At 48.5% G+C, this 18,588-nt stretch overlaps 1 protein-coding gene across 16 annotated transcripts in view; it reads left to right on the top strand.

Moving 5' to 3' along the window:
• Positions 1-18,588, top strand: part of caska (calcium/calmodulin-dependent serine protein kinase a) — a 740,678-nt gene that overhangs the window by 640,702 nt on the left and 81,388 nt on the right. For all 16 annotated transcript variants that reach the window (XM_038802093.1, XM_038802098.1, XM_038802088.1 and 13 more), the window contains one exon: positions 11,376-11,444. In XM_038802093.1, coding sequence (XP_038658021.1) covers positions 11,376-11,444 — 69 coding nt within the window. The remainder of the gene's footprint in view (positions 1-11,375; positions 11,445-18,588) is intronic.

Consider the following 18,588-nt stretch of genomic DNA (forward strand, 5'->3'; position numbering starts at 1 on the left):
ACGGTTGGGGGTGGTCTGGGGCCCCCGAGCCAGCCAAAGGGGTGACACTATTAGGCCAGGTCCGTGAGCGGCCAGCGCCATGTTGCATGGTGCAGCCACTCCAGTTTACTACCCCAAGGTTTGGGATTGAGCTGGGCTCTTGTAGGGAGTCGGGATTGCGGCCACTGGTAACGGCACCGCTCCTGATGGCCCCAGGGGAAGTTTCGGTGACTCCGGTGGTGTTGGCCACGTTGAGATTTGGAGGCAGTTTAGACAGCACTTTAAAGTGGGGGTGGGTCGAGGGGGATACCGATTAGGGGGAAATTATGGGTTTGAGACAGGGAGGATGGATGCAAGGTTTTAGGGGTGGGACGAGAGAGGGATCAAGGAAATTAAGGACCTGTTCCTAATGGGCGATTTGCGAGTTTCAAGGAACTGAGAGCGAAGTATGGGTTGACGCGAGAAGAAGGGTTTAGGTATATGCAGGTGCGGGACTGTACGAGAAAGGTCTTCCCGTCCTTCCCAATAGCGCCTGCCTCCTCGTTGTTGGAGGCGGGGCTGTCAGCGGGGGTTTGGAGAGGGAGATCTTCTCAGCGATATATGGGAGGATTCTGGAGGATGATAGGGTGTCCATGGAGGGGATTAAGGCGAAGTGGGAGGAAGAGTAGTGATAGTGCTGGAAGAGGGACTTTGGTGTGAGGTACTGCGGAGAATGAACGCCTCAACTTCGTATGCAAGGTTGGGACTGATACAGCTGAAGGTAGTGTATAGGGCGCACCTCACAAAATCAAGAATGAGCTGGCTGTTCGAGGGGGTGGAGGATTTCTGTGAGCGGTGAGGGAAGGGCCCCGCAAGCCATGTTCGTATGTTTTGCTCCTACCCAAAGCTGACGAGGTTCTGGAGGACGGTGTTCAGTACAATCACGGGGGTCTTACATGTGGGTGTGATGCCTGGTTCCCTGGAAGCTATATTCAGGGTGTCAGACCGCCTGAGCTGCAGGCGAGACTGGGGGCAGACATCTTAGCCTTCGTCTCGGTGTTGGTGGGCGAGTCTTGGGGTGAAGGTCAGCTTCTGCCTCGGCATGGCGGGGGGGACCTGCTGGGGTTTTTGACCCTGGAGAAGGTGAAGTTTGAGCTGAGGGGGGTGAAGGAGGGGTTCTACAATTGTTGGTGTTTGTTCATTATGCACTTTCGGGAGTTGGTTACTGTTGACTGTTGGGGGTTCGGGGGGGAGAGGCGAGGGGGCCTCTTGGGTTTGGGTAGGATTGTTTTTTTTTATATTGTTGGGGTTGTTCTTTTTCTTTTGTATGGTGAAAATGATGAAAATTTGTCAAAGAAAAATATATTTTTTAAAACTCTCACAACTCTGAATTCTACAGCTCCAGCGTGGGCCTCGCTGCGACTCCTACACAGTGGCTTAAACTGACTGACCTGTAATAGCTGAGTTTTTCCTTATACCATTTTTTGATTAAGTCTGTAGCATGTGAAATTGTCCAGTCCTCTGCCACTACCTCCCGTATCGAAGGAGGCTTGGAGGTTTATAGCCAGCATCTTCACAATTTCTATGAGGGAATGCTTCCCTCAACAGGGACCGCACGGTGATGCAGTGGTTAGCACTGCTGCCTCATGGCGCCGAGGACCCAGGTTCGCTCCCAGCCTCGGATTACTGTCCATGTGCAGTTTGCACATTCTCCCCGTGTCTACATGGGTCTCATCCCCACAACCGAAAAAGATGTGCAGGGTAGGTGGATCGGCCATGCTAAATTGCCCTTTAATTGGGGGGAAATAAGAATTGGGTACTCTAAATTTTTTTTTTTTTAAATACTTCCCTCAACATCTGAGGATGCATCTCATCTGGTCCTGTTGACTTATCAATTTTAAGTACAATCTGCTTTTCTAATAGTTCTTCTTGACCAATTTAACCACTCAGTCTCTCAATTACCTCTTCCTCACTATGATTTTGGCAAACGCCTTTACCTGCAGATACCTGAACATGTTCCCCGGGGGAGCCCAAATTTCTCCTCCAACTTCCCCTAGCTCGCAAACCTCCCATCAATGAACAGGTCCCTCAGCTGTCTGATGCCCGCTCTGTGCCAAGCCTGGAATCCCCCATCAATGTTCCCCGGGACGAACCGATGGTTCCCCCTTAACGGAGCCTCCATCGAGTCCCCCACTTCTCCCCTATGTCACCTCCACTGCCCCCAAATCTTGAGGGTAGCCGCCACCACCGGACTCGTAGTATACCTTGTAGGAGGGAGCGGCCACGGCGCCGTTACCAGGGCCCCCAGGCTTGTATCTCCACGGGACGCCCTCTCCATCGGTTTCCATGCTGCCCCCTCCCCCTCCATCACCCACTTGCGCACCATCGACACATTGGCCACCCAATAATACCCCGAGAGATTTCGGTAACGCCAGCCCCCCCCCCCCCCCCCATCTCTACCCCGCTCCAAGAAGACCCTCTTCACCCTCGGGGTCCCATGCGCCAAAACAAAGCTCATGATGCTGCTAGTCACCCTTCTAAAAAAGGCCCTAGGGATAAAGATGGGCAAACACTGAAAGAGGAACAAGAACCTCGGGAGAACCGTCATTTTGACGGACTGCACTCTACCCGCCAGCGATAGTGGCACCAACAAGGGGCCCACCAAATCCGCATAATTTTTATAAAATTCCACCGGGAACCCATCCGGCGCCTTACCTGACTGCATTTGACCAATCCCCCTGACTAGCTCCTCCAACTCTATCGGCCACCTCCACCTCCAGGAGCTCCCCCACCAGTCTCTCCCTCTTTCCTCTCCCTCCTTTCCCTATGGGCCCGGATGGAGATCAGCTCCCCCCGGATCACTTCTTTCAGAGCCTCCCAGACCATCCCCACGCGGACCTCCCCCGTGTCGTTGGTATCAAGATACCCCTCAATACTTCCCCGGACCCTCCTACACACCACCTCATCAGCCAGCATCCCCACATCCAGGCGCCATAGCGGGCGCTGGTCCCGCGCCTCCCCCATCTCCAGATCAACCCAGTGCGGAGCATGGTCTGAAATTGCTATGGCCGAATACTCGGCATCCTGCACCTTGGGATCAATCCCCTGCTCAGGACGAAAAAATCTATTCGGGAATAAACCCTATGGACATGAGAGAAAAAGGAATACTCCCGCGCCCTCGGCCTCCCAAACCTCCAGGGATCCACCCCTCCCATCTGGTCCATAAACCCCCTCAGCACTTTGGCCGCCGCCGGTCTCCTACCCGTCCTTGAACTGGACCGGTCCAGGGGGGATCCAGCACTGTGTTAAAGTCTCCCCCCATGATCAGGCCCCCTGCCTCCAGGTCCGGAATGCGGCCCAACAAGCGCCTCATGAAGCCAGCATCATCCCAATTCGGGGCATATACATTAACCAGCACCACCTTCTCTCCCTGCAGCCTACCCTTCACCATGATATATCTGCCCTCCTTGTCCGACACCACCTCAGCCGCCACGAACGCCACCCTCTTCCCCACCAGAATCGCCACCCCCCGGTTCTTCGCATCCAATCCTGAGTGAAAAACCTGCCCCACCCACCCCTTCCTCAGACGAACCTGGTCCGCCACCTTCAAGTGGGTCTCCTGGAACATAGCCACGTCCGCCTTCAGATGAGAAAATACCCTAGTTCTCTTAACCGGCCCATTCAGCCCCCTCACGTTCCAGGTGATCAGCCGGATCAGAGGGCAACCCGCTCCCCTCCCCCGCCGGCTAGCCATAGCTTATCAACTGCTCACCCCAGGCCAGCGCGCCCCGTTCCCCATGGCGATAACGCCTCTCCTCTACCCCCCCCCCCCCCCCCCCCCCCGGGCCCACACCAGCTCCTTCCTGGCCATTCCAGCAGCAACCTGGTATCTCCCCCCATGCCTCCCTCCCTCCCCCCCCCCCCCCCCCCCCCCCCCCCACAGGCTAGGACCCCTCCTAGCCGCGACGCACCCTTCATGGTACTTCCGTGAGTCAGCTGACTTCTGCTGACTCTGGCAGCTCCCGCCAAAACCCATCCCCTCCCGGCATGGGGTCATCCCCCTCTTGCCACACCTCCTTGGCACTGCTTCAGCGCGGGAAAGAAAACCAGTAGAGGCCACGCCCCCACCGCCAGCTCCACCCCCCCTGCCACGCAGCGCGGGAAACCAGAGGAAAGCCCGCGCTTTCATACTGCCACACCCCACCCTTCTGACGCAGCTCCCCAAAATCCAGTTTCACCCCAACCCCCAGCCCCGTACAGAAGGGAACAAAAAAAACACAAACCCCCAACATTCCCCACATAACCCACAACCATACCCAACAGACAGACCCACCCGGAAACAGAGCAAAAAAAAAAACCAGCATAAAAACACACATGTCGAATTTGCAAAACAGCAACAGCGAAAACAGCAACAGCCATAGTGTGCCCCCAGACCCTAGTTCGAGTCCAGCTTCTCCGCCTGTACAAAGGCCCACGCCTCCTCCGGGGACTCGAAGTATTGTGCCGGTCCTTATATGTCACCCACAGACGCGCAGGCTGCAGCATTCCAAATTTGACCTGCCTGGCATGCAGCATCGCCTTCGTCCGGTTGAACCCGGCCCGCAGCTTAGCCACCTCCGCACTCCAGTCCTGGTAGATTCGCACTACCGAATTCTCCCACTTGCTGCTCCTCTCTTTCTTGGCCCAGCGCAGCACACACTTCCGGTCGTTGAATCGATGGAACCGCACCAGCACAGCCCGCGGGGGTTCATTTGTCTTGGGCCTCCTGGCCAGCACTCTGTGGGCACCCTCAAGCTCCAGGGGCAAATGGAAGGACCCCGCTCCCATCAACGAGCTCAACATCGTGGTCACATAAGACGGAAGATCCGACCCCTCCAGCCCCTCCACCAGGCCCAGGATCCTCAAATTCTTTCTCCTCGTGCGAACGCCCAGCTCCTCCAAGCGGTCTTGCCACTTTTTGTGAAGTACCTCGTGCAACTCCACTTTCCCCACGAGGACCACGGCCTCCTCCTCCCGCTCAGCGGCCTGCTGCTGCAACTCCCGAATGGACACCTCCTGGGCCGCCTTGGTCTCAAGCAGCCTGTTGGTAGTCGCATTCAGGGAGTCTAGCAACTCAGCCTTCAGCTCCGCAAAACAGCGCAGAAGAGAAGCTTGCTGCTCCTGCGCCCACTTCCACCAGTCCTCGGGTGATCCGCCGGCCGCCATTTTGTCCTTCTTCCCCCGCTTTTCTTGGGGAGCTGCTGCAGCCTTTTCCTTTGCCCCACTCCCAGCAGCACCATCAATTGCGGGGAATGGTCCTCCAGACACCTTCCCCCACCGGGATTTGTCGAGACAGCGCCGTTTGGTACTTCAAGTACAAGTTTCAAATAAAACAAGTAGCGGGAGCTGCCGAACGTGCGGCTTAGCTCCGCATAGCCACAACCGGAAGTCCACCTCTATTGTTTCTTAACTCTAACAAAATAGATTGTGTTTCACTGCTCCAGGAAATCCCCTCTCTCCAACATTTTAATATTCTCAATCAATCCTGTTAAACCTCTTGCCTTTTCTTTCTCATCTTTCCTGAACATTATCATCACAATATCATATTCCTGTATGGCTATTTGCACCTGCAACTTATCACACTCCATGCATTTACATGCACGTACTGTATATCTAAATTACATCTTGCTTTATTTCCTCGGAGTCTGATTGCACCTAATACCCTACTATTTTTTACTCCAGTCCTATCTGTCTCGACAAATCTTTTGAGTGTTTTTTTAATTCTTACTGATGCAACATCCTCATTCCCATTCCCCACTCCCCACCAAGTCAGTCTAAACCTTGCCCCACAACACCAGCAAATCACCTCTTGACGACTTTGCTCATGGCCCTGTTCAGGTCAAACCTGTAATGACCCAACTGTCCCCAGAACTGTTCCCAATGTCCCATGAACCAAAAGCCTTTTCTTCTCACCATCTCTCCAACCAGCCATTTATCTACTCTTATCTTCCTATTTCTGTACTCACTGGCATCAAGCGTAATCCAGAGACAACTACTTTTAAGGTCCTTCTTGTAAGCCTCCTTTTCGCTCTTAAAATCTGCATGCAGGACCACATCCCTCTTTCATAGAGTTGAAACACCACCCACCAGGTACGCGGCGCATACTCGTGCGACTCGACCAATGTAGTCTACCTCATACGCTGCAGGAAAGGATGTCCCGAAGCGTGGTACATTGGCGAGACCATGCAGACACTGCGACAACGAATAAACGGGCATCGTGCGACTATCAACAGGCAGGACTGTTCCCTTCCAGTTGGGGAACACTTCAGCAGTCAAGGACATTCAGCCTCTGATCTCCGGGTCAGCATTCTACAAGGAGGCCTTCAGGAGACGCGACAACGCAAAATTGCTGAGCAAAAACTTATAGCTAAGTTCCGCACGCATGAATGCGGACTCAACCGGGATCTGGGATTCATGTCGCATTACATTCGGCCCCCACCAACAAGCCTGGACTTGCAGAGGCCTACCGACTGAACTGGCTTGGGACAATTCACACCTCTTTAACCTGGAGTTACCTCTCTCTCTGCATCTTTGATGATTTGATTGCCTGCAGGTGCTCGCATTCCGGGGCATCTCTGACTGTGTCTATATAAACATTTCTGGAACAAGCCTTTCCATTCACCTGAAGAAGGAGCCGTGCTCCGAAAGCTCGTGTTTGAAACAAACCTGTTGGACTTTAACCTGGTGTTGTAAGACTTCTTACTGTGCTCTTTCATAGAATTTACAGTGCAGAAGGAGGCCATTCGGCCCATCGAGTCTGCACCGGCTCTTGGAAAGAGCACCCCACTTTTTTTTAAATATTTTTATTCCCCATTTTCACATTTTCCTTCAAAATTTACATCCCACCCACAGACAGTAAACAATAACAAATACAAAATCAATCCCCTTAACAATAACAACAATCCCATCCTCCTACCACCCCCAAACCACGGCCCACCTGTCAATATATGCATCCAATAAAACAAACACTCCCATGGTGGAAACAAAAAACAAAGGAGAAAAAGAAATAAGAGTCCGGGACCACCCATGGTCACCATTAAGCTATAGAGTCCACTCCCCCCCCCCCCGCCTCCCCCTACACTCAATGCCATCCAACCTCTGAAAGAGTACCGTACATGATACCCAAGAGTTGTAAACACCCCCCTCCCCCTCTCCAACTCCTCCCCTCCTCTGCTTCTTGTAAATCTCCTTCCCCCCAACTTTCCACCCCGGCTAGACCCCTCGGAGGCTCCGATGGCCGCAGCCCCTCCCCCCACCTCACTCCCGTTCACTGGCCAGCTTAAACCGGCCAGCGCGTAGGCCATCCAGGTCCCTTTCCCCCTTGCCCGGCCCGAGGAAAGCCCAGAAATCCCCTTTTAGCGCACACACCCTTCATATCCACCTACATCCCAAAGAGACCTCATTTCAGGTGAAAGTCCCATCACTTCCCTTGTCCAAATATATACAACATTGGCTCCTTTAGCCCATACACCCGTACGCAGTGAAACAAAAAAGAAGAAAATACAGTCATGAGGTTACATCGGCACATGGCCATTTCTCAGTTCTGCCACAGTCCTTCTGCCTTTGCAAACTCCTCCGCTGCTTCCGCCGTTCCAAAATAAAAGTCCTTTAGCTTGTAAGTCACCCTCAGCTTCGCTGGACATACAATGCCGCACTGCACCTTGCTAATGTACAGTGCCTTCTTCACCCGGTTGAAGGCAGCCCGCCTCCTCGCCAGCTCCACAGTAAAGTCCTGGCATACACGTATACCAGCTCCAGCCCACTGCACCACCCGCTTCTGCTTGGCCCAGCACACTGTACCTATGGAAGCACAGAGTCACTACCCTTGGCGGCTCACTCGCCTTTGGTACAGGCCTCCACGACCGATGAGCCCGATTCAGTTCATATCGGGAGGGATCCTCCCCCTCCCCCAATAGTTTCGCCAACTTCACGGCAAAATACTCTGTCGGCCTCGGTCCTTCAACTCCTTCGGGCAGCCCCACAATCCTCAAATTCTGTCGCCAGGATCTGTTTTCCAGGTCTTCCATTTTTCCTCGCAGATCCTTGTTAATCTCCATCACCTTCCACATCTCCTTCCCTATCGAGGTAAGTTGAACACCGTGCTGCAATAATGTCTCCTCCACTTCCTTCAGCGCCTCCCCTTGCTCCCGCACCACCGCCACTGCGCTCGCCACCGCCGTCGTCACTGGGGAAATCGCCTCCTCCACCAGCACACTCAAAACCTCCCTCATCTCCTTCCTCATTGTCTCCATGTATTTTGTAAACTGCCTTTCGAATTCCGCAGCCATTACCTTAGTCATTTCTTCAGCCGTAAGCAATGCTGCCTCCCCTGGTGCTCCAGCCTCCATTTTCCTTGATGACCTTTCCACTCCCTGACGGACCTTCAGCTATTTGTTTTTACTGCCGTTTATTTGCTCACCCTCGACATTTTCCTTCACTGTGCCTTCTCCCTGCTTTTGCCGACTCTGTGGACCTGGGACTGGGCTGAAAGCCCCGAAAATGCCGTTCCCGAACAGGAGCCCTCCATTGTGCGGCTGCCTCCCGCCCACTGTCAACGCAAGTTCAAGAGCATCCCACTTAAGCCCACACCTCCACACTCTCCTCGTAAACCAGTAACCCTATCTAACCTAAGAGCAATTTAGCATGGCCAATCCATCTAACCTGCACATCTTTGGACTATGGGAGGAAACCGGAGCACCCGAAGGAAACCCATGCAGACACGGAGAGAACGTGCAGACTCCGCACAGACAGTGATCCAAGCCGGGAATCGAACCTAGGACCCTGGAGCTGTGAAGCAACTGTGCTATCAGGGTGCTACCATACTACCTATGTTACCGCTACTGATATAGACCTCAATCTCTGGCTGCTCATGTTGAGAGTACGAAGTCGAAAAGTTCTGACAAACCTTTATGAAGCATTGGTTTGGCTTCAACAGGAGTATTGTGTCCAGTTATGGACAGCAGTCTTTAGGAATAATGTGAAGATTTTAGAGAGGATGCATGAAAGATTTACAAGAACGTTTCTGAGGATGAGGGACTTCAGTTACGAAGGTAAGCTTGAGAAGCTGAGGTTGTTCTCCATAGATCAGAGATTTGATAGGTGTTACTATAAGGAGATATTAGGAAATTGGATCGACGATGTAGTGGATAAAACTGCTAGGACTGAGTCAGAGATATACGCCCACACCTGGCCTGAGTTACATTGTTCCATTCAGAAACTCGTTAATGGGAATAAACAGGATGCCCCTGGTCAGCCGGGGTGATTCACTCAAGATCCCATTGTCCTCCGGCACACGCTGGTCTGACCAGCCATTAGCCTATTACAGAGTCTGATGGCCTCTTTTGTCCATAAATTGGAGATTAATTGCATATTCATAGCATGGCCCTGTTCTTTTTTGTAAACAGGAGTGGGCAATAGAAAGTCCAGAAAGCAATGATGAGTTCAAGTCTGGACACCCCAGGACAGAACCATTGTTTAAGGGTCTGGGCGGAGCTCAGAGAGAGAAAAGAATCCTGGTCAAACAGGTGGGGACAGAAGGATTTGGAAAGTCATCGGGAGAGGTCATTAAAAGCTGCCACAAAGACAGACTTTCGAAAAGGGGCTGAAGTAGTTACACTAACAACAGGAATAGATTCTGTAAATTCAAGTATCATTATTGCCCGTCTGCCTAAGTGGAGTTGAGAGATGTATGTTTGTTTTAGGTGCTGTTTAATGGGAAATCGTTGTTAGGTTTAAGAGATATATGTAAATTGTTCTTGTCAGTTTTAAAGTTAAAAAATTTAAATATTGTTTTTCTTTTGTTTTAATAAAGTTTTGTTTGTAAAATAACCATGTCTATTCTTCTGGAACAAATCGATATTTTCGCGCAGCCTTACAAAATTTTTTAAACTTTGCTGCTCTGGTCCAGTACCTTAGCCACTGTTGGGACCCAGCCTGGCGTCTGTAACATAGGACGCCCAAAATCGTGAGGGTTCTGGACAGAGGAGAGGGAAATAAAATTGTTCCCTTTGGCAGAGGGCACAGATTTATGCTGATGACTGAAGAATAAAAAAGGAACATGCAGAAACAAAATTTTATTCAGAGTGTGGTTAAGATCTGGAATTCAATACCTGAGTGTGGTGGAAGTGAATTCAGTTTTAGCTTTTAAAGGAGAATTGGATAAACACCTGAAGGTCAAAGTTCTGCAGGGTTATTGGAAAAGCAAGGAATGGAACTAGCTGAATTGTCAGTTTGGATTCAATGGGCCAAATGGCCTCTTGGCCTTATGCGATTTTATACTTAGACAAATTTCTCTTTCCTTACTTGACTCAATGATGATTTCTTGCCTGTTTCTCATTCTTGAGTCAAAAAGATATTTGACCAGGAATAACTTATCTGTTCTTGGGGTATTGTTCACTGACGATTTAACCATGTCCAGCACCTTTTGCAACTCATCCAAATTATTTAATAAAAGACCTGGACAATATCCTAGCTTGGGCTGACAAGTGGCAAGTAACATTGGCATCACACAATTGCCAGTCAATGACCTTCTCGAACAAAAGAGAATTTATTCATCTTCCCTTGCCTTTTTCAATGGCATTACCATTGTTGAATCCCCTTGGTGGGGAGGTTGCCATTGACCAAAAACACAACAAGACTAGCCATATAAATAAATACTGTGACTCAGTGAGCAGGTCAGAGGTTAAGACAACGAGTAACCCACCTTCTGACTCCCCAAAGCCAATCCATGACCTACAAGGGACAAGTCAGGAATGTGATGGAAGACTCTCCCATTGGCTGAATACGTGCAGCTCCAACAACACTCGAGAAGCTCAACACCATCCAAGACAAAGCAGCTTGCTTGATTTGCATCCCTTCCACAACCACTCACTCGCTCCACCACCAACACACAGTGGCAGCACCTACAAGATGAACTGCTGAACTCACCAAGGCTCCTTATATAGCACCTTTCAAACCCCGCCACCATCATCTAGAAAGTCAAGGGCAACAGATCTATGGGAACGCCAACACCTTCAAGTTCCCCTCCGTGCTATCCACTATCCTGATTCTGAAATATATCACCGTTCATTCACTGTTGCTGGATCAAAATCCTGGAACTCCCTCCTTAACAGCACACGATGTATTTACACCGCATAATCTGCAGCAGTTCATGAAGACAATTCACCACCGCCTGCTCAAAGGCAATTAAAGATGGGCAATGAATGCTGGCCTGCTCATTGAAACCTACATGTCATTAATTTTTATTTTAAACCTGAAACTTTGTTGCGGAACTGTTTACAGCACAACGTAGATTGCTAAACTTAGTAGTTTCAACTTGCACATAATGTTCAAATGCCAAATTCTGGTTTTAATGGATATTCACGTTTTCTACTTTCCAGAGAGAAATGAGAGGAAGTATCACCTTCAAGATTGTACCAAGCTATCGCACTCAATCTGTGTCCTGTGAGGTAACAAACTTAGAATTTTTTTTATTTTTCCTATACTTCTCCCATTTTGATGACTAACTGCGTGCTGACTGGTGATTGTTAAAGCTTTCTGTGAAGATTGGTTCTGCCTGTATGGTTCACTATGCACACCAATTTTATAACAAAGATAACGGAATAGATGAGTGGACCTCACCATTCAGTCCCTTCTTTACTAATATGACCGAGGTAGAAAAAGTTTTAATTTTTTACTCAATGGAAATACAGGTGAATTTGGATTGTTACAGTGGTTAGCTTGTTTACTTGAATGGAACTCCATAAATATCTTTGATCCAAATTAATTTATTTTCTAGTTTATATTGGAAATACCTATAATTACTAACTAGTAAATCTCCTGTGGCTTTGCTCACAGTTAAACAAAGTGAATGGTATGTCTTTTAGTTTTGTTTGTTGTAACAGGCTGCAGAAGGTTACACTGCCTCCTCTGGAACCAGCATTACCTGTAGATTTCAATATATGCCACAGGGCAAGGGGGGCATGACTGCTCTACTAACTCAAGGATATTAATACATAGATGAGATTCCGATATTGACAGGGTAAACTTTGCCAATTAACTAATGGTTAAGATGACCTGAACTGTATTATATATGCTCCAGTATTGGGCCTATATGCAATATAAAACAACACCTCTATGACCTGCATTTGAATACGATTTGGACGAGTCTGCTATACTTCAGCATCCTGTGTGAAATTAAATTGGTTTGATTCAAGCCATTCCATCATGGGTCAGGGTCAGTGACATAAGTGTTGACAATTCCCAACATTGCAATGCTACATTGTTGGTTTTATTCAGACAGACCAAAAGAATGTGTGATGTGCAAAATAAAACAAATTAATGTGGATCCAATAAAGGTTTTCTTCTCAGTTTTGGTTAAAGCATATTGATGAGACAGGATAGATGTGGATAAATACTGCATGGGTCACACTATATTAGGCAGTGTTTTATACTGATGTTGGATTAGATAAGTGGGAAAGGTATTCTATTCTCTGGTATCAATACCATAATAAGAACAAAAGATTTCACCAAAAGAGAAGTGATAAGAAAAGTTAACATTTTCTTTGAGTGAATTGCAATGATGAGGCATATACTGATCCCAACGTGTTGGCAGTGTGTAAAGGAATCAGAACTATTACATTTATTATGGGAAGGCCCAGTGACAACCATTGCTTGTAAAAAATATTATTTAAAATACTAAACTGAAATAAAGGGTTTCCTAGAATTTACAGTGCAGAAGGAGGCCATTCGGCCCATCGAGTCTGCACTGGCCCTTACAAAGAACACCCTACTGAAGCCCACGTATCTACCCTATCCCCATAACCCAGTAACCCCCACTTAACATTTTTTGGACACTAAGGGCAATTTAGCATGTCCAATCCACCTAACCCGCACATCTTTGGACTGTGGGAGGAAACTGGAGCACCCAGAGGAAACCCACGGAGACACTGGGAGAACGTGCAGACTCCGCACAGACAGTGACCCAGCCAGGAATCGAACCTGGGACCCTGGAGTTGTGAAGCAACTGTGCTAACCATTATGCTACCGTGCTGCCTGTGGTTAGTTAGCATTCAAAGAGAAAGGCAGGTTAACACAGTTATTCTTCAGTTAAACCTTAGGCCACCATCAGTAAATTTGTACTTAAATGCTGCAGTGTTCCTCAACACTGTACTTTACAACATTTCTTGAAATGTCGAACTCCAAATACTTTACTTATGACATCTAAAAAGTACGTAGTTAGTTTTGTTCCAATATCTAAAAAACAAATGGACCTGTTTTGAAGTTGTTATTAAAACGGGTAAAATTACTGAGTGAGTTCTTTAAACAGTCACAAAACTCCTAAAAAATGACGCAACAAAAAATGCCTTAACAAAACTTAATAAAAAATAACTTGATTTATTCAGTTCTATCAAGCAGACATCTTAATTGCAAATAGAATCAAAGATTGGCTTATCACAAAATTGATAATCCTTGAAGTAAAAATAAAAATTGACATTGGCTGTAATATCATGTGATATGCCAACCGAATGATGGAAGTAGTGTAGAATTGTGAGTTTTCCTGACTATTTTGGTGGACTTTTAATTCTTTTGTTGGATGTGAGCATGCCCAGCAAGACCAACAATTATTGATCATCCCTAATCGCTCTTGAAAAATGTGGTGGTGGGCCACAATCCTGAACTGCTGCAGTCCATCTGGTGTCGGATACACCTACTTAGGAATTGTGATGCAGGATTTGTCCCCCAAGTCCTTTTTTAGGAAGGTGAATGGGATAATTTCGAGGTTCGTGTGGGTGGGGAAAGCCCCACGGGTGAGGCCACTACTAGGCCGCAAGTTTCGCAATGGTCAAGAAATGGGCATTGGAGGAGGGGTATGTTTGGGGGCGGATGGAGGCAGTGTCGCATAGGGGGACTATTTTGAGGGCACTGTTGTTGGCATCCCTCCCGTTCTTGCCAGCCCTGGTCTCAGCATTGCGAGTCTGGAACCAATGCAGACAACATTTCTCCCTCATCGCTGCTTGCTTGTCAGTTGGTTTGCCAACACCCTCCTCACTTTTTCCTCCTTTTGTAAACTGCCCCTCTGGCCCTCAGCAATTGCCCTACTGCCTTCTCTGTGGACACCAACCTAAACTCCAACTGGAGCCTCTGCCTCCTTTAATAGACCCTCCTCTGGCCCAACCGAATATCTCTAGTCCACTCTCAAAATCTCATCCACAAGCCTCGCGCTCTCCTCTCATTCTACCCTCACCCTGTGTGCCCGAATTGAGATAAATTCACCCTGTACTCCGGCCTTAAGTGCCTCCCACAACGTGGAGGCTGTGACCTTCCCCCATGTCATTCAGCTCTACAGAACTTTGAATGGCAGCCCTCGCTCTCACACACACCCTCCGAAGTCTATTTGAGTGGTTTGAAAGCCTTTCAATTAACCTCGCATGAATAAGATGCACATCTGGCAGTACTACCCTGGAGTGTGTGTCTAAAGTTTTGTGCTCAAGTCCTGCAGTGAGACCTCAACCCACCTTAAACCTTCTGACACAAAGGCTAGAGTGCTATCAACTGAACAGAACTGGTGTTTTTATGATTTGGGAAACTTCATTTTTACTTTGCTTTAATGTCAAAATCCTAGAATTTCTAGATGCTGAAGAGGCTGGTTTAGCACAGTGGGCTAAACAGCTGGCTTGTAATGCAGAACAAGGTCAGCAGCACGGGTTTAATTCCCGTACCGGCCTCCCCGAACAGGCGCCGTAATGTGGTGACTACGGGCTTTGCACAGTAACTTCATTGAAGCCTACTTGTGACAATAAGCAATTATTACTATTATTAAAATAACTGACAGGACTGATTGCAAACCCCAGCCTGAAGTCTCTTGAAATGTTTGCTTAGTTCACTAGCCAATGATTGTAGTAGCAATGGTGGTAGAAAATGAGTACTACAACAGTACTGGGTCAGAACATGAATGTTTGGCTCTGTTTCAAGACCAGAATAATTAAAATAACCAAAATGTTCAATCCCATCAAGTTCCTCCAGTTGCTCCTACTTTCCCATCTGATAATCACTTCACTGTTCGTTCCAGAAGTTCAACACTACCTCGATCCTTTCAGATTTCACAATTTACCACGATTCCCAGAAATTGTACCAGGATTCATAGAATCATAGAATACCTACACTGCAGAAGGTTCGACCCATCAAGTCTGTACCCTACACAGGCCCACCACTCCCCCGCCCTAACCCCATGACCCTGTTAACACCATTTAGCCAAGGAGTTGGTTTAGCGCACTGGGCTAAATAGCTTGCTTATAATGCAGAACAAGGCAGCAGCACGGGTTCAATTCCCGTACCGGCCTCCCCGAACAGGCGCCGGAATGTGGCGACTAGGGGCTTTTCACAGTAATTTCATTGAAGCCTACTTGTGACAATAAGCGATTATTATTATTATTATTATTATTATTAATAATAACCTTTGGATAGTAAGGGACAATTTAGCTTGCCCAATCTATCCAACCTGCACATCTTTGGACTGTGGGAGGAAACCAGAGCACCAGGAGGAAACCCACCCATATACGGGGAGAATGTGCTAACTCCACATACAGTTACCCAACATTTGAATTGAATCCAGGTCCCTGGTGCTGTGAGGCAGCAGTGCTAACAACTGCACCACCGTGCCAACCAAGTGCAGGTATTTCTATAGGCACCAATATGTTTCTGACTATTGTTCGAAGCTTAAATCAACACACTATTTATTCTTCCAAAGGTCAAGGAAGCCAGTTTTAATAATATAAAAACAGGGAACCAGCACACAGACAACTGTTTCTCCACACCCAAATTGCAGAAACCCCAAACATAAAAGTGTATTTTTTATTTATTCGTTCACGGAACATGGGACGCCTCTGTCCAGGCCAACATTTGCTGCCCGTCCTGCTTTACCTTTGAGATGATGATGATGAACTACAAACTTAAGCCACTGCAGTCCATGTGGTGTAGGTACGCCCACAATGCTATTAAGAAGAGAGTGCCAAGATTTTGCCATTCACCATTCCAAGCAGGATGGTGAATGGCTTGGAGGGGAACTTTCAGATGATGTGTTCCACTGCATCTGCTGTCCTTGCCTTTCATGATGGCAGAGGTCGCGTGTTTGGACAGTGCTGTGGAAAGAGCCTTGCTGAGTTGCTGCGATGCATCTTGTAGATGGGTGGATGTGAAGCCAATCAAGTAGGTGTTTTGTCCTGGATCGTATCAAGCTTCTTGAGTGTTCTTGAAGTTGCTCCATCCAGGAAAGTGGAGAATATTCCATCACATTCCTTCCTTATGCCTTGTAGATGGTGGACAGACTTTGGGAAGTCAGGAGATGAGTTACTCACTACAGAACTTCCAGCCTCTGACCTGCTTTTGAAGCCATGGTATTTATATGGCTAGCGCAGTTCAATTTGTGTTCAATCGTTAACCCCCAGGATGTTGATATTGGGGCATTAAACGGACACCCCCACTTCTAACCATATGATGGAGAGAAGGTCATTGATAAAGCAGCTGAAGATGGTTAGGCCTAGGACACTACCCTGAAGAACTCCGTAAGAAGTCTTACAACACCAGGTTAAAGTCCAACAGGTTTGTTTCAAACACGAGCTTTCGGAGCACGGCTCCTTCTTCAGGTGAATGGAAAGGCTTGTTCCAGAAATGTTTATATAGACACAGTCAGAGATGCCCCGGAATGCGAGCACCTGCAGGCAATCAAATCATCAAAGATGCAGAGAGAGAGGTAACTCCAGGTTAAAGAGGTGTGAATTGTCCCAAGCCAGTTCAGTCGGTAGGCCTCTGCAAGTCCAGGCTTGTTGGTGGGGGCCGAATGTAATGCGACATGAATCCCAGATCCCGGTTGAGTCCGCATTCATGCGTGCGGAACTTAGCTATAAGTTTTTGCTCAGCAATTTTGCGTTGTCGCGTCTCAACACCGACAACTGCCAATCTCCAGACGCAATTCTGCAACTCATCCGTTTCATTCTAGACCACAACGTCTTCACCTTCGACAACAAATTCTTCATCCAGACGCACGGAACAGCCATGGGGACCAAATTTGCACCTCAATATGCCAACATCTTCATGCACAAGTTTGAACAGGACTTCCTCACCACACAGGACTTTCAACCGATGCTATACACCAGATACATCGATGACATTTTTTTCCTTTGGACCCACGGCGAGACATCACTGAAACGACTACACGATGACATCAATAAGTTCCATCCCACCATCAAACTCACCATGGACTATTCTCCAAATTCAGTTCCATTCTTGGACACACTCGTCTCCATCAAGGACGGTCACCTCAGCACCTCGCTTTACCGCAAGCCCACAGATAATCTCACGATGCTCCACTTCTCCAGCTTTCACCCGAAACACATTAAAGAAGCCATCCCCTATGGACAAGCCCTCCGTATACACAGGATCTGCTCAGACAAGGAGGAGCGCAACAGACACCTACAGATGCTGAAAGATGCCCTCGTACGAACGGGATATGGCGCTCGACTCATTGATCGACAGTTCCACCGCGCCACAGCAAAAAACCGCACCGACCTCCTCAGAAGACAAACACGGGACACCACTGACAGAGTACCCTTCGTCGTCCAGTACTTTCCTGGGGCGGAGAAACTACGACATCTTCTTCGCAGCCTCCAACACATCATCAGCGAGGATGGACATCTTGCCAAGGTCATCCCCACACCCCCACTACTGGCCTTCAAACAACCGCGCAACCTCAAACAAACCATTGTTTGCAGCAAATTACCCAGCCTTCAGAACAGCAACCACAACACCACAAAACCCTGCCAGGGTAATCTCTGCAAGACATGCCAGATCATCGACATGGACACCACCATTACACGTGGAAACACCACCCACCAGGTACGCGGCGCATACTCGTGCGACTCGACCAATGTAGTCTACCTCATACGCTGCAGGAAAGGATGTCCCGAAGCGTGGTACATTGGCGAGACCATGCAGACACTGCGACAACGAATAAACGGGCATCGTGCGACTATCAACAGGCAGGACTGTTCCCTTCCAGTTGGGGAACACTTCAGCAGTCAAGGACATTCAGCCTCTGATCTCCGGGTCAGCATTCTACAAGGAGGCCTTCAGGAGACGCGACAACGCAAAATTGCTGAGCAAAAACTTATAGCTAAGTTCCGCACGCATGAATGCGGACTCAACCGGGATCTGGGATTCATGTCGCATTACATTCGGCCCCCACCAACAAGCCTGGACTTGCAGAGGCCTACCGACTGAACTGGCTTGGGACAATTCACACCTCGTTAACCTGGAGTTACCTCTCTCTCTGCATCTTTGATGATTTGATTGCCTGCAGGTGCTCGCATTCCAGGGCATCTCTGACTGTGTCTATATAAACATTTCTGGAACAAGCCTTTCCATTCACCTGAAGAAGGAGCCATGCTCCGAAAGCTCGTGTTTGAAACAAACCTGTTGGACTTTAACCTGGTGTTGTAAGACTTCTTACTGTGCTCACCCCAGTCCAACGCCGGCATCTCCACATCCTGAAGAACTCCAGCAGCAATGACCTGGTACTGAAATGATTGACCTCCAACAACCAACATCACCTTCCTT

Source organism: Scyliorhinus canicula, chromosome 7, assembly GCF_902713615.1.
Source record: "Scyliorhinus canicula chromosome 7, sScyCan1.1, whole genome shotgun sequence".
In the NCBI taxonomy this organism is placed as follows: domain Eukaryota; kingdom Metazoa; phylum Chordata; class Chondrichthyes; order Carcharhiniformes; family Scyliorhinidae; genus Scyliorhinus; species Scyliorhinus canicula.